Raw genomic sequence first — 24409 nt, forward strand, 5'->3', positions numbered from 1 at the left:
GTCTACCTAAAAAATCAGTCAGACAACTACAGCTCATTCAGAACTCTGCTGCTCGAGTCCTCACTAAGACCAAAAAAGTGGACCACATCAGTCCAGCTCTGAGGTCCTTACACTGGCTGCCTGTCCGTCAGAGGATAGACTTTAAAGTTCTGATGCTGGCCTATAAAGCTCTGAATGGTTTAGGACCAAAATACATCAATGACCTCCTGACCCAGTATGAACCATCCAGATCCCTCAGGTCATCTGGATCCGGTCTTTTATCAGTTCCCAGAGTCAGAACCAGACACGGAGAAGCTGCATTCAGCTTTTATGCTCCTTATATCTGGAACAAACTCCCAGAAAGCCTCAGATCAGCTGAAACACTCAGTTTATTTAAATCCAGGTTGAAGACTCACCTGTTCTCAGCTGCATTTGAATAAAGCACCAAATCCACACTTTAAGCTTAAATTTCAAAACTTACATTTAACTACTGATTTTATCTACTGTTCTGATTTTATCTGTTTTGATTTTATATACTGTTTTGTTTGTTTGTTTGTTTGTTTGTTTGTTAATTAGTAGGTTAGTTTATTTGCTTGTTTTAATCAATTTTAAATCATGCTTTTTATTTGTTCTTGTTTCTAATGTCTCTGTAAAGCACTTTGAATCACCTTGTTGTTGAATTGTGCTATACAAATAAACTTGCCTTGCCTTGCCTATACTGCAGTGTTCACAACCTTACACAGTCTTGGTTTCTTTCTTACTGTCTCTTCTGGCTGCAAGAATATTTTTAGCTTGTTTTTAGGTCTGTCACAGCGCAGTAACGTTGCAGCTTCCTCTATGTACTATTAAGGGCATTTCAACATGCTGTTGCTGCACAAATTGGATTCACACCAGGAAATCGCTTCCAAATACCATATGCATGTGTGTTTCTTTTTAGAAGAAAGCACTCTAAATGACTAATAAGAACAAATAAATACTACATAAAGCTTGATGGTCAGGATGAGTTGAATATTATGCTTATGAGTGGCTAGTGAATGGAACTGCCCTGCAGATAATATCACCTGTGAATACAGAATATAAATATGTAGAATGCTTATAATAATACCAGAACTGAGAGCAAACCAAGGCTTATCGTACATAAGATATAGAACATCATTTAAAAACATGTTTTCCTTGCAAGCAGGAGCACTCAGAGTGTAGATGTGAGGTTAAAGCATCCCCTTTTAGTCAACTACAAGTCATGGTTAGAAGCAGCAGGCAATTTTATATGTAGAAAAGTAGGCACGAGGCAAATCTGGCCTTTTAACAGCAACAGATGGAAGTGGAAGGACAAAAGAAAAAAAAAAATCAAAGAGAAAACCCCAAAAAGTGAAATTAATTTTTTAAAAGAGAGATAAAAACACCATGTTGTTACCCAGTGGTGATTTTGAAGCTTGGTTTTTAAACTCTGACTTGAATATTTTGACTGTCATCATCTTAATTTTTTGAACATACAAAAAGCGGCTCTGAAAACAGACACACTGCACACTTGTGGCTTGGCAGAGCTCTATATTAAAGCATATTCTACTTTCTGCTTTACTCACAACAGGACCATATTTACAAAATAAACATGTCAATTTTTTGGAAACCAGAGGAGTCGCCCCCTGCTGGTAGTGGGGGGGGAAATTATTGTTTACGGTACTTCTGAATTAGCTTCACTTTTGAGACTCAGACGCTAGAGCCACCTATTATATACAGTTTACTGTAGAAACTGAATGTTTTGGTTCCAAGTAGTATTATATCAAATTAACAGAAAATAGGAAATCTATCTGAAAAGACATTCTGTGAATTCCATCCAGATCACTCAATGAAAGGACCTATTTTCCAGCCTTAGAGGAAGAATTAAATAAATGAAAGCACCTTTAGATGTTCCAGTTATTAATCAATAATAACTAATACCATCAGGCAGGCATATAATTTATCACAAATTAACTCAAAAACAAGGAGTGCAGCAAAAACTATATCTCACTGTCTTATCTGCCTGTGAGAAGAGACGGTGAAATATACCCACAGACGCCTTATCTTAACATTATTAAGTCAGTTTTGGATTACATGAAGATACAAAAGACCCTGGCATGACTAAATCCACATGAGAACTCTGGAGAGGTGTTTAGCTGGAACAACCTACCTGCCAAGTGGCTGACCTTTAATAGCTGTGCACAAGAAAACTGGTGTTCACACCAACATTTGCTTCAAAATCTAGCATCCACCCATGTGAAAGTGTCTGTTTATATGTGACTTGTTCTTACCAATATCATAAGCCAGAAAGTCTGCAGAGAAACACTTGGCTCCGTTGCTCAGAGATGTGTCATTGTGAGTGTTTCCCCCAAAAACCAGCATTGTGCCACTCAGCAGCACCGCCGAGTGGAGGTACCGTGCCAAACCACTCTCCTTGAGGATTAACCTGCGTGCACACACAAACACACACCCACACAGAGTTGGGTTAATCAGCAATGTGAGGCACGTCAGGAAAGCATCAATTTGTCAGCTATGCGTGTGTCTGCGTGACATGTGTGTCCATAGATGCATGTACTGCAACTGATGGCATCTGTCTCAGGTTGTGACCTGGCCTGTGGTGACTGCCCTTCATACCAACTGTTCTTTCACAGGAGACACACACACACACACACACACACACGCACGCACACACACACGCACACACGACATTGTAGGGGGTCTCAGTCTGTGGTGTCCAATCTCTCTGAGGTCAAAGGTTGTAAAGTAGAGAACAACTGCAGTGTCTATCTGTGGCTAATTTATTGCAGCAATGCTGATTTTCTGCCCTGCCTTCAACTGATTTAAATCTTCTCATACAGAAACTAGACCCCTTCATGTCAGACTTTTTATATGTACGAGCAGCGTCGTTATCTCTATTGTGAAAAGGCAACGACTACTCAGAACATACTTTAAATATGGTATTGAAACAGCGACCTGGAATGGAAGTCATATTTATTGATTCTAAAATATTGACAAAAAACAAACAAAAAAACCCCAAAACAAAACAAACGTCTACTTCTAAGAGCTTGAAATATCTTTATATTAAAAACATTTTTATCAAACAAAAAATACATGTGTAATTTAACAAATCCAATTAAGGTAAAATTGCCAATAAATGTAAATATCTCACACCATTACAAGGTTATAAAAATGTAAAATCAAGCATAATGAATATAGAAAAAGCCAACAATCAAGCAAACCAAAGACTAGGTGTTGGAATAGCTACCAAACTCTTTAGGATATTTTTTAGAGGCTTCTACACTCCCAGGGATGCAAAAATCATCAAGCTTTAGTGTTTTTTCAAGGTTATTCAATTGACCAGGGTGAAAAATAAGAGAAGGCAGTTCTCCAGGTTTGAGCAAATCCTGGGTTACCTGTAGAGCAGCCATCTACAGGGAGCAAACACGAGAAAAGATGGGGAAAAAGCTACTGTAGAGCTGTACAGAAGCAAAATGTGCTGTCGTCCAACAGTTTGGAATAGGAGTTAAACTGACCAGTATATGTGACAAATTTAATGGCTACAGATCAGTTGGAAACCACTAACATATAGATGTCATGTAGAAAAGATTGTCATGCTGTGGGATGCCTGTCAGAAGCTTTACACTGACAGAGGCCAGATGATCTTTACATTGGTAGGGAGAAGTATAAATCAGTGGAACACCCAGGGATGTGTCAGTCTGGGAATTTCATCAGTCCAAGAGCTCAAGTGACACTCGACTCCAACAACACATTCCAGCTGGAAAGTGAGAGGCACAGAGAGATTGCATGCACATGTGAGCATTTGTTAATGTATGCCTACTTGTGTGTCCACTGTCCGCATGTATATTAAAAGATGTTAAGAGCACGATAGAGCCCAGCATCCACTTTCACCAATCCATCTGTCAGAGTTCATCTGAGGTCAAAGCTCCTGGCAGATCCTGGCATTCTCACTCCAGTCTCCTCTTTCTGACAGGAACTTGGTGATTTTCCTTCCTCAGAAAGAGTTTGTGTATATTTAAAGTGATTACACAGAACTATTAATATTATCACATTAACTAGTTATTAAGTCAGCTTTTATGCAGACTCTCTTTTATCCTCTAAGACATGAGGCTACAATAAATTATCATATTTTCACTACTATTATTAAGAACTCTTATTAAACATGTTTTTTTATTATATGGTGAAACATTTCTATATTAAGCTGTGATGTAAACAGTACAATATCTTTATAATAACAGGCTTATTTGCAAACACACCGCTGTTGCATTCACAAATTTATCTTGGTCTGTGTAACAAAGTTGCTAAATTCAATGATTTCAGCCTCAACGTTTAACAAAGGTAAATAGGACCATATCAAAGGTAAATACACCCATTGTGAAGAACTGTTCCTCAAGGGATACTCTTGTTTCTGGCACATTATGATTTTGCATAAATTTCTGTTATGAAAATCTCTCCTTCATGCAAGTCCTCTAAAGGCTGCAAGAATGCATGAATAATGTCTAAAAGGCAACAGGGTGGAAGTAATGTTTTAATCATCTCAGAGTGACTAATGACATCAGGAAAAGTCAGGAAAAGCAGCAGGGTTAAAAAGAACAAAATCATTATCTGTAATGTAAAGAAGAACATTTTAATGGAAACACCTGCAGCTTTAAAACTGCAGTATGTGAACAGGCCGGGGACACGAGCTGACCAACATCTACTTTTGGTAAATTGCATGTGAATCAAAACACGATTACAGTGGAGTGATGTTTGAGCTGTGATTTGTTGGATTTCAATTAACTTTAAAACATGTTTGAATATTTATGCTGGTTCTGTGAGCCTGTCCAGGATGCACCCTGCCTATGATCTAAACTAAGGGTTGACCTTTTTTGCAGCCAGTGAGGACATTTTCTTAAGACACCAACATAATATAAACACTACTTTTGATAGCTTGGGTATATTTCACATATTTCTAAACACACACCAGCTATTAAGCTGAGCCAAGCCATGTAGCAGCAGGAACCTTGCTGCAAACTCACAGAAGTGAGTGATTTCATAACAGAGTGCATGGAGTGCATGGTGTGCTATGGCCAAAAGATAATGAGGGAAAGAGTAATGGACTCATTTCACTTGTGTTATTGATGTAATTCAGTCACAGGCACTATGTAGTCCCTGCACCCCAATTAGAGAACCACTCACCTCGTGCATGATGGGATTGGTCAAACCTCTGTATAGCCCTGAACACGACAAACAGCTAAACTGGAGTTACCATGATTCAGACAGCTGTTATGTTTACTATGGACATCAAAGTAAATTTCTTTTTCTTTTTTTTGATGCTGAAGAAATCATATCCATTTAGCATTAAAAAGAAATGTTTGCAATTTTAAAAAAATCCATAGTACTGTTAATGTGCTCTCACCATGTTCTTGTGTGGACGTGGTAGCGGTACATGTGGTCCACCAGGCCGTATTTGTTGTTATTTAGTGCCTTGTATCCCCCGTGGACAAACACACAGCCACTGGCTTCATCATACACGCTGCTGTGACCGTAACCTCCCTGGACCACTGCACCTCCGGAAGACACAACCTGCCACGAGTTAGACCCTGAGACACAAACAAACAGGGAGGGGGGAGAGAGAGGGGCTGATTAATGGAGTGCACCCCTGTGGAAAGATCAAAGTTGATCACTTAAAATGTTTTTTTATGCTTTGGCAAGTTTGGCTTTTCACTGTGCTTGCCAAAAAGCAAAGCAGTTTTTATTCCAGAGGTGATATAAAGCAAAGAGAGGAGAGAGCGAGCCAAACAGGGAGCGAGGCCACAGAAAATTAGAGTTTCTTCAGTTTAAAAGCGGCCTTTCAAAGAGCCAAGATTAATCCAGGTGCATAAAAAAATGATTTTAAAAATGGGCAGGGGTTACGTCATCAGATAAACCCCAATAAATAAAAGAAAGTAAACAAAGCCTAAGAAGAATTTTCTGAGACCAAGCGTAGTATCAAAAATAGAGACAGAAAAGGGAGGAGAGAGTGCATTTGAACTGAAACTGCTCATGATTCTTTCAAAATCTGAGAATGACGATTTCAAAAAAAAGAAACACAAATCTGAACACTCCACAAACTTTGTACAAAAAGGAAAATGGAAACACTTTAAAATTACAAATCATAATAACTGCATTCCTTCATAGTAACATCACAGCGAGAGCCATAAAAGACAATTCAGAGAAAGTCGATCTATTTGGTATTGTGGATGCTTATTACACCAAAGCTAAATTAGTTTCAAAGTTCTAAGATATTTGGAGGCAAAATAAAATAAAACGAAAATAAAATGCCTCATTTTTATGCTCCATGCAATATTTCATGTCACTAACTTTGTGCCTTTTTCATGTCACAGATCATGCTTTGCCCGCTCTGTACCTTCCTGCAGGCATCTCTGGCTCCAGAGCTGAATGTTTCAGGTCAGCGGTTACCAGCTCACCAACATGCCCTCTGTTTATTGTTATATTGTTTGTTGTCTGTCGTTTATGCTCTTTTTTTAGTCTTTGCTTTTCCCTCATCCCATCAGGTTACACCAGATGGCCACGCACCCCAAGTCTTTTTTTTTTAATGATTAAACTTTCAAGTTTTTCTGAGGTTCTGCTTGAAAAGGACATGCCCAAAGTGAACTGACCATTTCTCCGCAATTACAAACTGTGTGGTATCAAACTAAAGTTAACACTTGTGAGACTTCAGAGGTGTAAGCATCACAGCAGATGCCACTGTGTCAAAGTAACTGAGGGTACAACACAGCAAACTATGAGGGAGTTTTTCCTGGCCTGGCCTCTTATAGCATATAACCCCCTTGAAAATATGCAGCAGTGGATCAAAAATGGAAGAAAACCATATATGAGAATTACCTGTGAAAAGATCGATGCTGCTTAAGTGAAACTGAGCAAAGTTAAAGAGAGCACTTTGCAGTTACTTTGCATACTATATGCGTTGTTTGTTTTGCAAGTGTTGACGGGGAAGAATAGAAGAGGAATTGTTTTTGTGGATCTAGAGAAAGCATTGATGTACGTGAGGGTGGTGTAGGACATGTATGAGCACAGTGAGACAGTGGTGAGGTGTGCAGTTAGACTGAAAGATGGGTTCAAGTGGGGGTGGGATTACATCAGTGCTTTGAGCCCTTTCTTGTTTGCAGTGGTGATGGACAGATTGACAGATGAGGTCAGGCAGGCGTCTCTGTGGACTATGTTTGCAGATGACATTGTGATCTGTGGGCAGCAGGCACAGGAGAGTCCAGAGAGGTAAAGAGATGCACTTGAGAGAAGAGGAATGAAGGTAAGTAGAAGAAAAACAGAATGCATGTGTATGAGAGGTAGACAGGTGTAACAGTGAAGCTGCAAGGACCAGAGGCCACGAAGGCAGATGTGCAGAGGAGGGATAGTGAATATATTGGAAAAAAGGATTTTGAATATGGAGTTGTCAAGAAGACAAAGAAAATTAATGATTGTAGTGAAAGACATGCTAAGAGTTGGTGAGACAGAGTGGATGCTAGAGATAAGGTCCTGATGGTAGCAGCCAGAAGAACAAAATTGCTGTATTTTTGTTGTATATTTTTAGCAGGGACGCGGAAAGTTTGTTTCATCTTTTAGACCAGAGTTTCTCGTCTTATATATTAATATTGACATCAGTCTTGAAATGATTTAGCAGCCTGTCGATCTGATTTCTCTTTGCTAATGACAGCATTTTGCCCAAAAAAAAGCTTCACTGAACTATACTCAATTGAGAAAGGAAAAATGACAGGAGAAAAGAAAGCCGGCGAGCAACTGACAGCCGACCACACACCTGGAGTGGAAAAAAATAGCATAAAAGAACAAGAGAAACAGGGGTAGGAGGAAAGGCAGCACTGAAGTGACGACAAGAAAGGAGAAGGTCAACTCTTATCACATCTCTCACAGCTAATTGCTGTGAACCCGCTTCTCCGAGTGGTCATTAAATCCTTTTACCTCATATTTTACACTTCGCTTCGACTCCCCCTCTGTTCATTTCCACACTACACTGACTCCTTCTTGCTCCTTCTGAAGCCTAATGATGCTCAGTGCAGACTTACGTTGTGACACTGTCACAGAAAGAGGAAGGAGGGAATCGATGGAGGTGGGTGAAGATGAAAGTGATAGACGTTTGAGTGGAGATAAGGAAGGAAGAAGGTGAGGCAGAGGAGCACACAGTGATGTGGACAGAGGGGGAAGAGATGACAGAGGGGGTCAGAAGCTGAGGCTGGCAGGTGAAAAGAAAAATACAGAGGGAGATTTTAAAAAAGAAAGAAAGCATGTGAGGAGCAAATGAAAGAGTGCAGAGGGAGGGATGGGAGAGGGGGAGAAAAAAAATCAAGATGACAAGGAGGTACAGGAGTGAGGGGATGCAGCGGATTCATTAATCACCGTCTTCTCCCAGACAATCCAGCCTAGGTGCCACCTCTTCTTAATGACCACGCTCTGTGCACTGGTGTGTGTAAAGATTGTGTGGTTGCACACACCTCTGCTTTTCAGTCTGTGCATCTTGTGGGAAGTGTGTAAATATGTGTATGCTTGTGTGTTTTCCTCTCCAGAATTATTTAAACATTTGGTTCTAGCGCCATCAGCTGGTGTACAACATTACAATACCGCCATCTTCTATACAGCCATAAAGACACGGAGTCAGATATACACTGATGATAAATGCAATATCAACATTATTTTAAAAGCATGTGAAAGCGATGCTACACAGACAAAACTATAGCAGTAAACTTGCTTTGGAGAAGATTTTTTCAACCTGAAAAACTAGAACCATCCACCCATTTCCTCAGGGCCTCAGCCAACCAGGGTTACGGTGTGGCTTTAGTCCACACAGTTAACTTTGCAAGCTCACATTCATCTATCACAGACAGAATAAAATCAGTAATCAGTCATACATGGACTGTTAGAGTAAACTCCTCATAAAACCTTTCTGCTATCAGGGAGCAGCACTTAGCCTGCAACTGTGCAAAACTGCATTCTTCAAGAAAAATCTTCTAATGTAGTCGGTGTTTTAAATTCAACCAGCGAAGCTTGGGGAAGTATGGCTCACAGACACAAAGCTGAGACTAAGAGATTTCAGGGCCTGTGCGTGTTGTACTTCTCAGTTTTTAGATAGTCTGGCTTGATGTTTTTCTCCAGTCATTTTAGTCTTTAGGCCACGATTGTGTTCAAAACAAACTGAAATGAAACACAAGGCTGTTTATCACATATCTGACTATTGTGTGGTAATTACATTATACTCCACTATGTACTACAACAGCATGTATACTGTACAGTACAATGTTATTGTAAATTGTACAAAAGCAGTGTCAAACCGGAAACAAATGCCAATTGCAAACCACTCCATTCACAAGAATATGAATATGGATGTATTTTGCTCATTGTCTTCTTATTCTGGCTTCATTTATTGGATTTTATTGTTGTGCCATGCATAAAACAACACGCCCAGCCCAGATAGATTGCAACAAAGCATTACATAGCCAGAAAGCAAAGCCAGGGTAGCAGCATAACCTTTAAGCAAAGACTGCTAACCTATAAACACCAGAATTATTAAAGCACCCATTTCATTCTGTCATCACCAGTGTGCCACAAACATTTCTGAATTGTTAAAGGACATTTAATTAAACCTAGACTTTAATGTCTTTTTAACTTATCACTATAACAACAAAGAAGAAAATTCAACACGTTCTCATCTTCTCTTAATTCACACAACCTGTAGTCCTCGTGCTTTTAAAACTGCTCACTTCAAGGACAAGTGGAAGTATTCTTACTGACAACTATTGAATTTATGACATTAGACTTCTTGATAGATTTGCAGTAACATAGGTCCACTAGATTTTCTTTGCAGTTAAAAAATACTGTCTCTTTACTATGTCTTTACTTTTTCTGGAACAAGACACTTTAGCTTCAGTCATCAGTCAGTCAGTCTTTTTTACCATAAGCCTTTCTACCGGTTGGGTGCCCCTCCTCTGGCTTCCATAAGTGCAGAATCCCCTCCTCACATAAGCTATTACTATATGAGAGTTCAGAGCAGTCAGAAGCTTTTGTCACTGCTTGAAACTTTGTCCACATTTGACATGAACATCCAATGGTAGAAGGAAGCAAAAGGAAAAAATGGCTTTCCTTTTACTTGCACCTAAAAGCACCTAATTACGGTCCAACCAGTTCAAGAAATGTTCTACAGAAAATATCAGCAGTTTTTGATGGTTTCTTGTGTCCAGCTTACATCAGTGAAAACCAACTGAAAAGTCTCTAAAGGACGATGATATTTTTGCACATCGTTCAGCAAGCACACTTACTGATGTTGTACTCTTGCACTTTATTGATGTAGCTGTAGATTGGTGAGTAGCCGAAAATGATGAGCATCACTGGCTCGCCATTGGCCAGCTCCACCACGTGCGCCATGTGTCCCTCCAGGGCATAAGGAGGTGGCGGGACTGGTTTCCGTAACGACCAGGTACGCCTGGGGATGTTGAACACCCACATCTCATCTGTCACATTAGCAGGACCTGCTTCCAACTTCCCGCCAAACATGTAGATGTCATCCTACACAAGGGAAACACGAGGCAGATTTCGTATTAGAGTGATGTGATGTTTGTGGAAGTGTTATGAAGTTTTGCCTGAGCTCTAATATCTAATCACATTTGAGCAGTCTGCAGACCTTCTGATGGGCCCCCTGGTTGTCTGATAGTAATAAGACTTCAGAGTTCTTACCACCCCCATCATGATAATGAGAAATGTCTTCTGCAGCAAAAGACAGCACTGTGTTCAACAAAGACAAAACATCCAGACATTGATTCAATCAATATGTTTTTAATATTATTACTGATCTTTCACCACTTTGTGGGGATTGCAGTAAACTAGTGACCTGAATAAAACTGATCATCTTGCTTCAACTTTTTGCTGCGTGATCTTCAGGGGTGCACCTCGATCATCCATAACATCGTGACCAATTGCCTAATACTGTGTTGGTCCCCCTTTTAGCTGCCAAAACTGCCCTGACCCATCAAGGCATGGACTCCACTAAACCCCTGCAGGTATCCTGTGGTATCTGGCGCCAAGATGTTAGCAACAGATCCTTAAATTGTGGAAGTTGCAAAGTGGGACCTCTTTGGATTGGACTTGTTCGTCCAGCACGTTCGACTCGTCTGTTGGATCAGACAACGCAGGCCAGCCTTCAGTCTTGGCTGCCCATCACCCAGTCTCTGGTTCACCACTGCTCTTTCCTTGGACCACTTTTGATTCATACAGAACACCGAGAAAATCTCACAAGAGCTGCAGTTTTGGAGTTGCTTCCACCCAGTCGTCTTTCATGACATTTTGGCCCTTTCCAAAACCATTAAAATCCTTATGCTTGCCCAATCTTCCTGCTCCCACTCACTAACAGGTGCCACGATGAAGACGTAATCAGTGTTATAAACTTTACCTGCCAGTGCCCATAATGTTATGCCTGATTAGTGTACATGTTACACCCTGACAGTATCACTACAAGCCCAAATAAGGACCCCAAAAACCTGCTGTACACTTCTGGTGCCATAAAACAGAAAACACCACAGCTCCTTTAAAGATCCGAGTTTACTTAGTGGCATAAGGAGGAACTTGATAACATTAGGCAGGTGGTTCTAATATGGCGTCTGTTAGCATCAGCTAATAAAATCACTTGTCTTTGCAGGTGCTGCTGCAGGAGCACTTAGCTGCTGTGAACCTTTCAAGAACAGCTATTAATGCATTTTATACTGACAAACACCTTTGGCACAGTAAATATTTAGTCAGTAACTGTAAATATGCATATATTAATCATAATAGCTGTAAATGAAAAAAAAAACTGTTTGCTGTTCTTTTTTGCAGCCTTACACCTTGTCATGCACCCATCAGCCATCGTGTGATTCCCATCTGCCAAACATAATCACCTAAAATAGTGAGTAACCAAAAATACCAGTGTGAAACTAAAGGGTGAGAGGTGAAGACATGAGTGTCTCATGAAAAAAACAAAAGCACGTCTGCTTTGTCCTCAAGTCAAAGACGTTTCAAAAGAAACTCTGCCGATGGAGCAAAGTGATTCCTTTCATCCACCTTCACAGTAACAGGGTGGGTTTGAAGTTAAAGCTGTGTGTATAGTAAACAAGCCAGGAGTTACTGCAGGCTACAAATCATCAGCAGGCTTCAGTCAGTCGCTCTGACCTCCTCTGGATCAAATCTCACCTTCAGCACAGCAGGACGAGATGTTTGTCTTCATTCTCCCTCCTGTCTTCCACCATTAAACCATTCCTTCCACGCTAAAAAAAAAAAAGTAAGCGCCCCAGTATTTGGACAGCGACACATCATTTGATGCTCCTGGCTTTGGCGTGATTGATCTATAGCAGACACATGAATGATTCTGATGTTCTCATTTCTTTATAGGTAAGCTGAAATATGGGCCAGTCTCCTAGAAACGCCTCAGTCTTGTGAAATGACCCCATATAACTTCAGAGAGCAAGAGCTGTTTCTAGACATGGACTGCAACACGTACACTTCTAATCAGTTTGTTGTCTGGGCTTTTTCCCCCCCATAAATGATATATACAATGTCAAAGCAGACTTATTTAATATTTATCAAAATGAAGAAAGAAGCACGCATTCAAGGCAGTCAGTTAATTCTTTAATTTGAACATCTGTACTGAGGAAGTCTATTAATTGACAGCACCACTCCATTCCAACAATAGTCAAATATAATGATTCAACACTGTCTGGTAAGCACATGAGGAAGGCAGCATATGAAGCTAAGAATCCAGAATAAATGCTAAAACCTTCTGATTGTAGTCCACATTTTCACTGCTGTGGAGTAGTATGGAGTAGTACCTGTTTCTTGTTTTTAGCACTGGTGAAATGTAAAACTTAAGCAGGATTACCTGATGCAGAGCCAGTGAGTGTCCGTATCTGTAGAGAGGGCCGCTGCTGACAGGCACCACATCCCACGTGCTGGTCTCTAGGTTGTAGCTTTAAACAAAGGGAAAGATTAGGAAAAGTGCAAAAGCTCAAAGACAATCACAGTCGACTAAGTCAGATGGATGTGTCTTACTTGAGGACCATTTGGTAGTTGGAGTAGTTGAAGGAGTAACCTCCCACCACCCACATCAACCCAGAATGCACCAGAGCCCGGTGGGAGGCTCGACCCAGAGACTGAGCAGATGGTTTAATGCTGGGCAGCACCCAGAAAGCCTCAGTGGAGGGAACGGAAAGGGAGCAGTCTGGACCTGATGGAGGCAAAAGGACATGTTTCACTTTTTGGAATTCGTACATACATTGTTTCCAGTATTTATTTTACAGGTAGTAAAGGGCAAATGAATTCAATTTTCTCAAAATATCAATCTATAAATCCTATTGTGCTTATCCAGTTCAGGGTCATGGGGGAACTGTAGCCTATGAACACCCTTAACAGGTTGCCAGTCTATTTATTTATTTATTTATTTATTTATTTTTACTTTGGTGCCACCTAGTGGCTGTTCTATGAATAGGCACCAAACACAACTCGATCTCATTTATGAGCAGATGATGAGCAACCTCATATCTTTTAAAAAAAGAAAAACAAGACCACTTCTACAATACATTTTATTAAAATATACATTTTCGTTATTCACTGCATCTGTCCATTGTTTTCTAAAGCTTATACTTTTCCCTCAGACCTTTACCTTTTTCTTGCTCTTCCTTGAACCCTTCTACCCATCGTCACCGTTTTGCCTTCTTTAGTTTCACTAATTGATCTGATCGTGTTTTCTTCAGTGAACAGTTTTGCTTCTACTCATTTATATAATGCAAAAAAAAACCTTTATTTTAAATGATTTTATTCTTTTTTTTACTTATTAGTTTGTAAAGCACATTAAAATATTATAACTCAAAGTGAGAAAACTGACAGACCACAAAGCAGAGCTTATTCAGATGGCAGTCGAGAATAAAAGCACATCTTTACAGATTAAATGAGGATTTTCTAACATTGCAGGCGAGTGATTAAAGCAAGACGTGAGAAAACGAGATAAATGAAAAGCACTCGATCACAGACGCATTCAGCACTTTTCTTTCTGCGGGGGGTAGAGGGAAGAGGGGAATGAAGGACAAATTGTAGAAAATGCTCTTTCCATTAATGCAAAAAACTTTTTTTTTTTTTGGTGATGCCAACTGGTGGTTTCCATGGTGACCAATACCTTTATTAAAAGCCCGTTTGTGTTTCTGATGCCTGCTCCGAGGCTCTGTATCTGCCTCCACCTCACTCATTACCAGACAGATACACATACATCCCTTTGCCTCACTGGTGTCTCTGTTGCTTTTGTGTGAACAATTTGTGATCTGTGGAAATAAGAGGCTGAATCCCAAAGCTCAGAATCTGACTCATTCGCTGTCATATAGATGGATAGCACAGTCCATCTGAATTGTTTTCAAGTGACTTAGTTAGGTTCAGAGATGATACCTTTGTGGCTGTCAAAACACCAAAAAAATATATATATATGTTAACCGATATCTCTTTGTGCAAATTATGACTTCATTACACAAAAAGTAAATAAATAAATAAATCAACAAGCATTGTTGTGAGCAGGTTGGATTTTTTTCCTACCAACACACACACACACACACACACACACACACACACACACACACACACACACACACACACACACCTTTGATTTTAGGATTAGTCTTATGTCTTTGTGTCTAAAAAACTTAAAGCAAATACTGAAATAGACAGCATATTTGCTGAATTTTACACTCACATACATATCCCTAAAACTGAAGTGTTAAATATTAAATGATTTTAATATTTTTTCCTATTGTTGTACTTAAACTGGGTCTTTATTTAACAAGTCACAGAGTATGCGATCATTGCCATTTAGCAATATGTTCCTACTGTAGCACCTCTCATATTAATCTGTTTAGTTATAACACATAATCAGTTCATCAATTTGGTGTCTTGTTTCTGAAAAACTAAAATGTAACTGACATACACAACACTGGGTAAATACTGCTTAGCCTGCTGTTCATCACTGTACTGTACAATTTGGGATATTTGCCTATTTTTTTTTTTTTTTTTTTTTTGCTTTTAAAATGCATCCATTTTTAATCTTCATTCTTGGAGATTTTTATTGTATTGTTTTTAACAACATTTTATGGGAAAAAGTTGGTTTTCCTTTCTCCTTGTGCTATCATTATCCTTCCAGGAGGGGGCAGCACTTCACCATCCAACTTCAACAGACTTTGTTGTCTGCTGAATTGTTCTTCTTATGTATTCTCTTAATATGTTTGTTAGACATTTAGGATCAAACTGGATCTGAATCTTGAATGAACATGCAGTTGGTCAGATTTTCGTGATTATCCATGTTTTAACTACAAAAACTGAACCGAAACACGTAAATCTGTAACCGGTGCTTTAGAAGATGTAAATACTGGCTGAAGAATGTGACTTAACAGTTACTTTCATTTCATGCAAAAGCCTTTTACAAATGATGAAACCTCTGCGAACAGCACCAAGAAAAGCCGCTTTTCTTATAAAAAGAAATTAGTCTAAAATCACTCTCAGTCAGAAAACGTCATTTGAAATAAAGTTGTTGATTTTGAAGCCGCAAGAGGGATTTGTTTATGACTGCAATATAAAAATAAAAATAAATAAAAAAATGAAGCTAGATATATATTGTGCCACTAGGGAACATTTCCCTGGGAATCCCGTATAATATTTTATGATATTAAAGAATACTGATTCAGGCAGCATTGTGTTAGGCAAAAACCAAGAGGACACTGGGATTGTGCTTTCAATTGCTTTTCATATTAATATTGAAAACTGCAAAACCGAAAGGAAAGCATAAGCAAAAAACTCACACTGCGCTCATTTGTTCATTTAATGACTAAAAAAAGCATCATGAAACTGGACTAAATTAACCGTTTTAAATGTGTTTGCATGACTAGAATCCAATAAGAAGCATCTCTAAAAACATGGTGTCATATCTCAGAGTCATTTTTGCCCCATTTTAGACTACAGTTGTAGACATCAGTGTACAAAATACTTACTGGATCAGTGGTTACTGTGTTTGTGAACACTTCATGAATTAATAAATAAGGTCCTGAAAGTTCAGATACAGCACTTTAAACTATCCCTATCATTTTCCTCTCTGTTATCATCTCGCCTGCACTCCACTCCTGTCTTCACTGCAGGAAGCCCATTACAGTAGCACCAAGCCAAAGTGCCTGCTTTGCCATCCTGGCTGCACCACATGAAGCCAAGTTTCCCCCAATAAAATCCTCATTTACTATGTATCACTAAACTAAGTTTTAAATTCCCCAATAAAATTCAGCCTTCCGTTTTCTTACCTTGCCAGCTGTCGTTGCAGACACACAGCTTCTCCCCGGTCAGGTCACAGTAGCCGTGATCTGGGCTGCCACAGTTGTCTCTGCAGTATGGGATGTCACATGCGTCCCCCTTCCAGTACTCCTCGCACTCACAGTACACACGTCCTGCGACCGAGTTCGCAGTGCTGCATCTGCCGTGGCCCGAACAGTTGTTGGGACAAGAGTTTATCCTGCGGGAGACACAGTTAGCCAGAAAGTCAAACAACATCTTCAAGGTTATGGAGAGCCATGAGCAAAAGAGAATACTTGACTGTGACGGGCCAGATATTATTTTTAGATGAGTATATGGCCTTGAGATATTGTGCATGCCTCATGAAATATTAACTGAGGTGACTGCAGTCATCTACTTATATACTTATAGTAAAATTTACTGATAGCCAAAGTTGCTATTTTTTACCTTTACATATTAGATGTGTGTATTATTTGCTTTAGAGTGGATTCATGTTCAATATCTGCTGGAACGACTGTTCAGCAGATATGCCCAACACCATCAAAACTGTCACTAACTTCAGTGAATATTTCACCAGCATTGCTATCTAAAAGTCTTCCAATTTCCTCGTTATCAACCCCAGTAAAAATTGAGGTTCTCGTCTCATTAAAGAGGCAAGACAATCAAATCTTCTTAATTCTTTTATCAGGAGTCTTGCTGTCATTTTTGATCAGTTCTTTGAATTTCTCATTTTAAGCTAATCCAGTTTTGCTTCTTCCAGCTAAAAAAAAAAGTCTTGAGTTTTGCCAAGTTTATCAGCCAACAACGTTTGTGCTACTACTACTCAATCGTCTTACCTCTCCTTCAACATAACAAACACTAGCTGATGACCACACATGAACAGAAAAGAAAAATGCATCCCTAGGATATATTATTCTCTTACTTCCCTCTCAAGGCTTTTGTATACAAACATCTTGTATCATTTTTAAATAACCACAAAGTACATCAACTATTTCTTACTATTAAATAAAATGTAGCAAAGAATGTTCACTCAGTCTTGCTGCGTGAAACTGAAACATCACATGAACATCAGATTTGTTGGGAAGACAACAAAAGATAAATAATCCAAATACATACAAAAAAAACCCCCAAACAACTTGGCATTGAAATACAGGAAATTTACACAAGGAACTCAGGAGAAACAACACACAATCCAAAAAGACAAAAAGGGCTGATTGGGGAAGTGGAGACAGGTGGGAAATGGGAAAGGGGCACAGCTGAGCATAATCAAGACAATCAGACTGGAAATAAAACCCAAGACACAAGAGGGACTGGGGGGGATACACAAAAGGTGAGACAGGAATAGGAGCTACTGAGTGAATTACAGCAAAGTCAGAATAGAAAGTGACACTAAAGATGTTTTAAATCTATAAGACTTGAAGAGTAAACTAAGCATACAAAAAATGATAATGAAATGAAATGAGGAATCAGAACTCAACCTAACAATAACAGTGACAACAAATGCAATACTATGTATTGAAAAAGAAGAAGAACCTTAAAAATACAAAGCAAAGCCAGAGACCACGAAGGCATCACTGTGTAGATTTGGACTTCCTGTTTTTGATGCCATCTGAGTCTGCTTACATTAAAGTTTGAATCCACTTACTGTAAGTGGCTTTGGATAAAAGCCACCAAATCTAACTGAATGTTATGCAAAAATAAACAATGTGACACACAATAGAGATGGAGCTAAACTACCTCTGATTTTAAACAAGATAAATTATAGACACAGCGAGGAAAACGCAAAGAAAAAGACAGACGTGACTGAAAATGGGAAACGGAGGTGGAACAAAGAAATTGCACATAAAAATCAAAACGGAACAAAAAGCACTGAGACCGACATTACAAGGCGTTTCTATGGAATATCAGATAAGTTCGAGATGAAAGAGATAGAAAAATTGGGGGGAAAGATGTGAAGGACCAGAGGCGGAGAATCATGTTTTTGTTAATGCAAAAAGCTGGTTTGCTACCGTAACAAGGGTGTTGTCATGACAACCTTCATCTCCTCTCCGTGGGCATGTGTGTGCGTCTGTATGTGTATGTGTGTGCTAAGAAGAACCTGTGTAAATGCACGTATTCCTCCCAAGCAGGTGTCCAGCTTGGGAGGAGTTACATAGCATTCAGTTTTCAGTAATGACCATCACTAATTGCACAAAGTGGGTTGGTTTAACGTTAGGGGTGATAGAAATCTACATGAACAGTGTGAATGGTCCTGTACGACTGAGCTTTTAGTAGAGCCAGGAAACAAAAACCAGCAATGTTACAGCGGCTCCCAAACACCGTTCCCAGTTGGCATGGCGAGGCAGACTGGCTGGCTGGCCTTCAGTCCGAGTAAATGGTAAATGTATATAGCACTCTTTCTACTCTACTGGAGCACTCAAAGCACTTTATACAAGATGTCCCATTCAGCCATTCACACAAGCACTTTTTTCCACATCTAAGTGCTTTCTATCTAACATTCACACCCCAATGAATGCATCAGGAGCATCTTGGGGTTCAGAATCTTGGATATCCAAGGATCCCTCCCTGACCACCAACCTTCCAATTAGTAGATGACCTGCTCTACCTCCCTAAGCCATAACCATCCCACACTTGAGATTTTGTGTGAGCCACAAAAGTGATGAATAACATTAAGTTTATTATTACATATCAAAGGCCCTGCCTGACAGTGATGAGCATTTGTGAGAAGATAGAAAAATGGTGTACACAAAACCAGCTAAAGGAAAAAAAGAAAAGAAATAACTGCAAAAGCAACTTCCTTTATGACTTCATCAGACTGGGAACTTCAACGGCTTTCAGCCCATAGGTAACGTGCCAAAGCTAAAGAGGTGTCTGGAAGCATATATAGAAAAAAAAAGACATGGGATTTGCACCATAGGCAGCAAGAACATTTTGTGGATTGTGTCAAAGTTTCTGATAAGAGGATGGATGTAAGTTAGCATTGTTGTCAATTCAGATGACACAGCTGTGATTATAGATTATAATTTTGCCTTGCTTGACTATTATCATTACATGTTGAGCCCCTCACCAGGGGGTGCCACATAATGGTGTCTTCACGATCTGTGCTAGCTGAAAGTATTTCAGCTTTGTTTCTTTCTTCTTCTTTTTTTCCCAATCACGTGAGTTTCTCCCAGTGACCTTGGATTCTTTTGTCCCCACCGGCAACAGACACCCAGAAATGGAGACCGGCTTACTGTTGCCATTTGTAATTCAACTGTGGTTTTATAGAGAGCAACATTGGAGAGCATTATGAGGCTTCCTGGTAAGTTTTCTTTAAATGTCATGTGTCCTGCTTATGCAATGTCTCTGAACACACTATTAGTGTAGCTAATAGTGCATGTGGTTTACCAAATCCAAGAAGCTAGGTGGTGTGAAAAATCTGGATTTTTTTCCCCCCTTCTTCTTGTGTTGTTTTCCTGGGAGAGTATCCACACACAGCTGCCAGTTATATGTCTTTCCAAGTTTTCTCCCTACATAACCAGGTTCACATGAGTGGGCGTCATCCCAATCAGTGATCACGGTTGTTAAATCAGCCACCAACACACAAAAATTTGTGATCGTCTCTCTCTGTCGCCCCAGGGAACAAATGCCACTACAAGCTGAAGTCAAAGTCTGGCAGCAGATGATAATGAGAAGCTGCAAAAACTCTTATAAAGCCTTTGCTTAATTTTGGAATATACAGATTACATTTTTTACCTTGTTAAGTTCTCATTAATGCAAAAATGTCCCCGTCGTGGGATCAGTAAAGTCTTATCTTATCTTATCAAAATATTAATAATATGAGCCTGTTGCACACTTTCTGTCTGTATTGAACTTTTCGTGTCACTTTGACTTGTCTTAATGGGAAAATCCTGGGTGAGACTAATTTCATTGCCCTACAAGTGACAAATGAAATCACACAGACAATAGAAGCACACCTAAATATAACACAGCCATAGCATTTGGTAAAAATAATCACTTAGTAAGCTGTCGATGTAACTGCTTGATATTGCAAATCAATTAGCTGATGATGCATTTGATCTGCTGCCACAAATAAGCACACATTAACAAGCTGATGCTATCAGGATTTGGTATTTGGCTGACATTTCAGTACAAATTTCAGTATAAATACAAATATAAGACGTGTTCTCTTTTGTTTATATCGGAGAGAACAGACTGATCATGAACTGGAACAATTACATTTCTTTGGCCACTTTTGTCCTCCACGACAAGCTGGTAACCTGTCAACTAGTGGACACATTGATAGGGGGGCGGGGGGGCGTCAGAAAAACAGAAGATGGGAAAAACAAACAGGTGAAGACAAGAAAATGAGTGACGGAAGAACAATATTGAGGCTTACGAGTAGGCGATGCTGAAACCAGTCAAGTTGTAGGCAGCGTCACTAAAGAAGTGAAGCAGAGCGTAGCCGGACGTTGTCACAACCTCAGGAACTGTCTCATTACCTCTGGTCTCTGGCACCACTAGACCACTGAGAAAAGAATTCAACAGAAAGGCAATGAGACCTGCAAAGACAGACATCCCCCGTGGACCCAAAATAATAACAGAAGGTTTTCTGAAATGTATTTGGTGTATGATGTGCTCTAGTCTGAAAGCACTGCCACCCCACAGAAAATACATGACAGTAATTAGCCTTGAAGTAAAAAACATTGCAGTGCAGTGGCAAATTAAATTTCGTTTGATTATGATTTTTTGTGGGGACCGGGTTGTCACTTTTAATCCGTGCAATGCACTGTAAATGTACCCATGTCCACACTGAGCCCAAGCTCCCTGCAGGAACTAGTGTTTGTTTTTTTACAATGCAAAGCGGAGGTACCCATCCATAATGAACAATTTAAGTTTACTTACTGTAGGTAAGAATGCTACACAAGTCAAGACTATGTATAATCAAATGGCAGATATTTTTATATATTTTTCTTGAAATAGTCCAAATTGCCCCTTTATGGAAACAACTGAACTCTTAACAAGAGATAAGCCTCAGTGGATTAGAATAAGTGGGAGGTTGGTAAAATATTGCAGCATTACTGTTTTAATGAATTTGCATGAAATGAAAGAGTTCCACCCACATGCTTGTAGATTGTTCTTTAGAAGGGAAAAAAGAGCAAAGTACAGAATAAATCTCGAGAAAAAGAAGTGGCATTCAGGGATAATGTGAGTAATTGCAGTATTTTCTTTCTATTATTGCTGTATTGTGGTAAGCCAGCAATTATGGGGTCCATTGTTTGGCCATACATGAAGTCATTTGACTGCACAAGCACAAATTTATTGGCACTTTTGAAGCAGTGCCAAAGGGTACCTAAGTCATTTACATATTTCCTCCATTGCACAGCTCTCCTATTCAGACTAGCAGGTGCTCACCTGAAGACAGCAATCAAAGGGGCGTAAATGGAGTCTCCATCATAGACGTACATGTGGTCCCAGCTGCACTCTGTGGCAAAGTGATTGAAGCGAAGCCTGAGTACAGCGTTGGGGCTGGGAGACGGGGAGAGAGGGAATGCAGAATAAACAGGTGTGACAAAAATACTCTTGATAAATATATATACTACCTATAAGCTTCATATGATTCTTACTTTATAGAAGTGTCTCCACTATTCATAAAATCTGTGGTTGAGATCATAAATCGACAGTTCAGGGACTCACACTCACTGCAGAAAACCTTTTTGCTATATTAAAATCCTTGTGAGATGTGTCCTTGCCTAATGCCAGCACTGTAGAAGATGCATTTCGTGCAGTGTCTGTTCACATGCAGACTATTAGTATCAAGTATCCTAGTTTTGTAAAGGTCCAATCCTGAAATAAACCTTTATTTCAGCTTTAGATAAACCTGCATATGATAATCAACCAATTTTACACATGAAGGCAAACACCAGGGAACTAATCATTGTCTCCCATATGTGGACATGCATACCTAATTGGTTAAAAAATAAAAAATAAAAGTCCTAATGATAATTGATGTGATAAGGGCCTAGACGTTAAAATGAAGGAAAATCTGCACTGTACAATCATTGCAAATTTAAATACACCAGGGTGTGATGGAGGAGATTTTTTCTTTTCTTAGCTCATACCTGATTTATTTATTCCTCTTTGACAAATGAATATGCTCTGGAGATTTTATAGCAATCTGTCATTAAAAAATAAATTTTTTTAAAAATGAAGCTATCACTTAAAATCATCCTTCATATTAGCTGAGTAGCACGTTTTAAAGCATGTGTAAAAATGATTGGCAGTAACCGTTTAGCATCATTTTTCATTGTGCAGCTTGTTCTAATGAATGCCTCAATGTCTGAAATGGGCACAACAACACAGTGGGCAAAAGTTGTCACAGTAATGTGACGTGTTGTAAATGGAGACATATCAGTGAAGTTTATGTTAAAGTATAACAAGAAAGGAGAAGCTTTGGTGCTTTGGTCCTATCAGAGAGTGTGCAGAGCTTTGTAGACTGTCCTCTACATGTAGATGTTAGCTGGGAGCTGATTAAAAGAATATAAGTGGAACAACTGGCTTGTGTTGTTGTTGGTCCTTCAGCCATCAAGCCCGAATTTATAAAATACAAAGAGCTGATAACCAGCAGAGAGTTAAAATTTGACACTTCCTTTTCTAGTCAGTAACCAAAAACCTACACAAAATGACACAAACACACTACTGTGAGTCCCATTAAGTGTTGAGTTGGGAGTTGAAATGTGTTGGCAAGGTGACCTTCTTGTTGTGCAACAAAATGCCTGAAAATCACATTTTCAGTCACAGTCCATGGATATCTGCTCCAAATCTCTTGGCACCCCATCCAGTAGTTAAAGCCTTCTGAGGGGAATGTGTGATACGATATACAAATAAAATTAGCTTGAACTCACTTTTGAGTAACTTTCTCTCATCTTTCTTAGAGAAAATGCAGCTAGTACAGTAAAATAAATAATAGCATATATAATAGTAGTAATATATTACGGAGCCTGAGCTGCCCTTCAGCATTTCCCAAGGAGATCATGGACATCTTCATTGCTTTGCCCAGAGCTCATCTAACATTTCAGAGCATACAGAGACCATTAAATGTATAACCTTACACACCGTGTTAGAAAATAATGATTGCCATTCTGTGACTTTTACATGGTGGTCTACCACTGTATACTACATGTAGTGCAAGCAAGCATTGTATTTCCATAGCAAGAGAAAAAAAATTGCAAATGAAGCACTTTCAGTCGGTGCAGCATGAGCAGTAAATATGCAAAAAGCAACTACGAAGCACAGTAACTACTATATTCACAGACAAACTCCTTCTTTTTACAGAATAATACAGTCTCTCTTATCTAGAGCCCTTAAGTTAGATACAGAATAAAGTCTTTATCCAAGTGGAAGTAAGTAAGATTAATGATGACATGTGGAAGATAAAAACAGTGGTACTTACAATCCTTCTATTAACCAAGTGCACTTGGTCTTGTACTTATAGTTGAATGGACCATCTGTGAGAGAGCCTGACAGGTCTGTTAACCTGCAGAAAGAGACACAGAGGGGAGAAAACATGAACACAGCGACGCAGTTTAATATGCTCAAAATCAGAAACAACTGGGGGAGTCTGTGACAAAACAGACAAAAATTAGAGTTGAAATCTTATCTTGTGACCCCTACAAGACAAAGATACTCATTCTTACATCAGTGAGGGTCCCCATCAGTGCAATCATGTGACATCAAAGAGTTGTATTTGGGCTTAATGTTTGATTTACTACCACCAGATCAAGCGTGGCAGGGCATGAGCTTTTTTCCCCTCCTTATTTCAGGTTATTCCTTGGTAAGAAAATACAAATAAACATTTGTTTTAAACAAACACACTAATCATCTAAAAAGAAGAAGAAGAAGAAACCATTCTTCTTAGCAAAGAATTTAATATTATATCATTTGAATTGAAAATAATAGCTTAAATTATTTAAAATCAACATTCATTTGATGACTGCACAGTAAAACTTTGGCAATATGAAATAGTGAGCACTTTATAACAACTGGTGCTCAGCCTAACTGTTCTAAAATGGCCCATTTAATTATTTTTTTTATCCCCCAGATTAAGAAC

At 39.2% G+C, this 24409-nt stretch overlaps 1 protein-coding gene across 2 annotated transcripts in view; it reads right to left on the reverse strand.

Annotated features, from left to right (window-relative positions):
- atrnl1a (attractin-like 1a) overlaps positions 1 to 24409 on the reverse strand; it is a 342626-nt gene that overhangs the window by 276448 nt on the left and 41769 nt on the right. For both annotated transcript variants that reach the window (XM_085477017.1, XM_085477018.1), the window contains exons 3-11: positions 23753 to 23836; positions 21715 to 21828; positions 20699 to 20827; positions 16332 to 16540; positions 13060 to 13234; positions 12890 to 12977; positions 10302 to 10548; positions 5393 to 5576; positions 2268 to 2422 (exon numbers count right to left, since the gene is read on the reverse strand). In XM_085477017.1, the coding sequence (XP_085333143.1) occupies positions 2268 to 2422; positions 5393 to 5576; positions 10302 to 10548; positions 12890 to 12977; positions 13060 to 13234; positions 16332 to 16540; positions 20699 to 20827; positions 21715 to 21828; positions 23753 to 23836 (1385 nt within the window). The remainder of the gene's footprint in view (positions 1 to 2267; positions 2423 to 5392; positions 5577 to 10301; positions 10549 to 12889; positions 12978 to 13059; positions 13235 to 16331; positions 16541 to 20698; positions 20828 to 21714; positions 21829 to 23752; positions 23837 to 24409) is intronic.

The sequence above is a fragment of the Copadichromis virginalis genome, linkage group LG13 (assembly GCF_057382275.1).
Source record: "Copadichromis virginalis isolate Kocher_CV1m ecotype Utaka linkage group LG13, C_Virginalis_male_GT1.1, whole genome shotgun sequence".
Classification (NCBI taxonomy): domain Eukaryota; kingdom Metazoa; phylum Chordata; class Actinopteri; order Cichliformes; family Cichlidae; genus Copadichromis; species Copadichromis virginalis.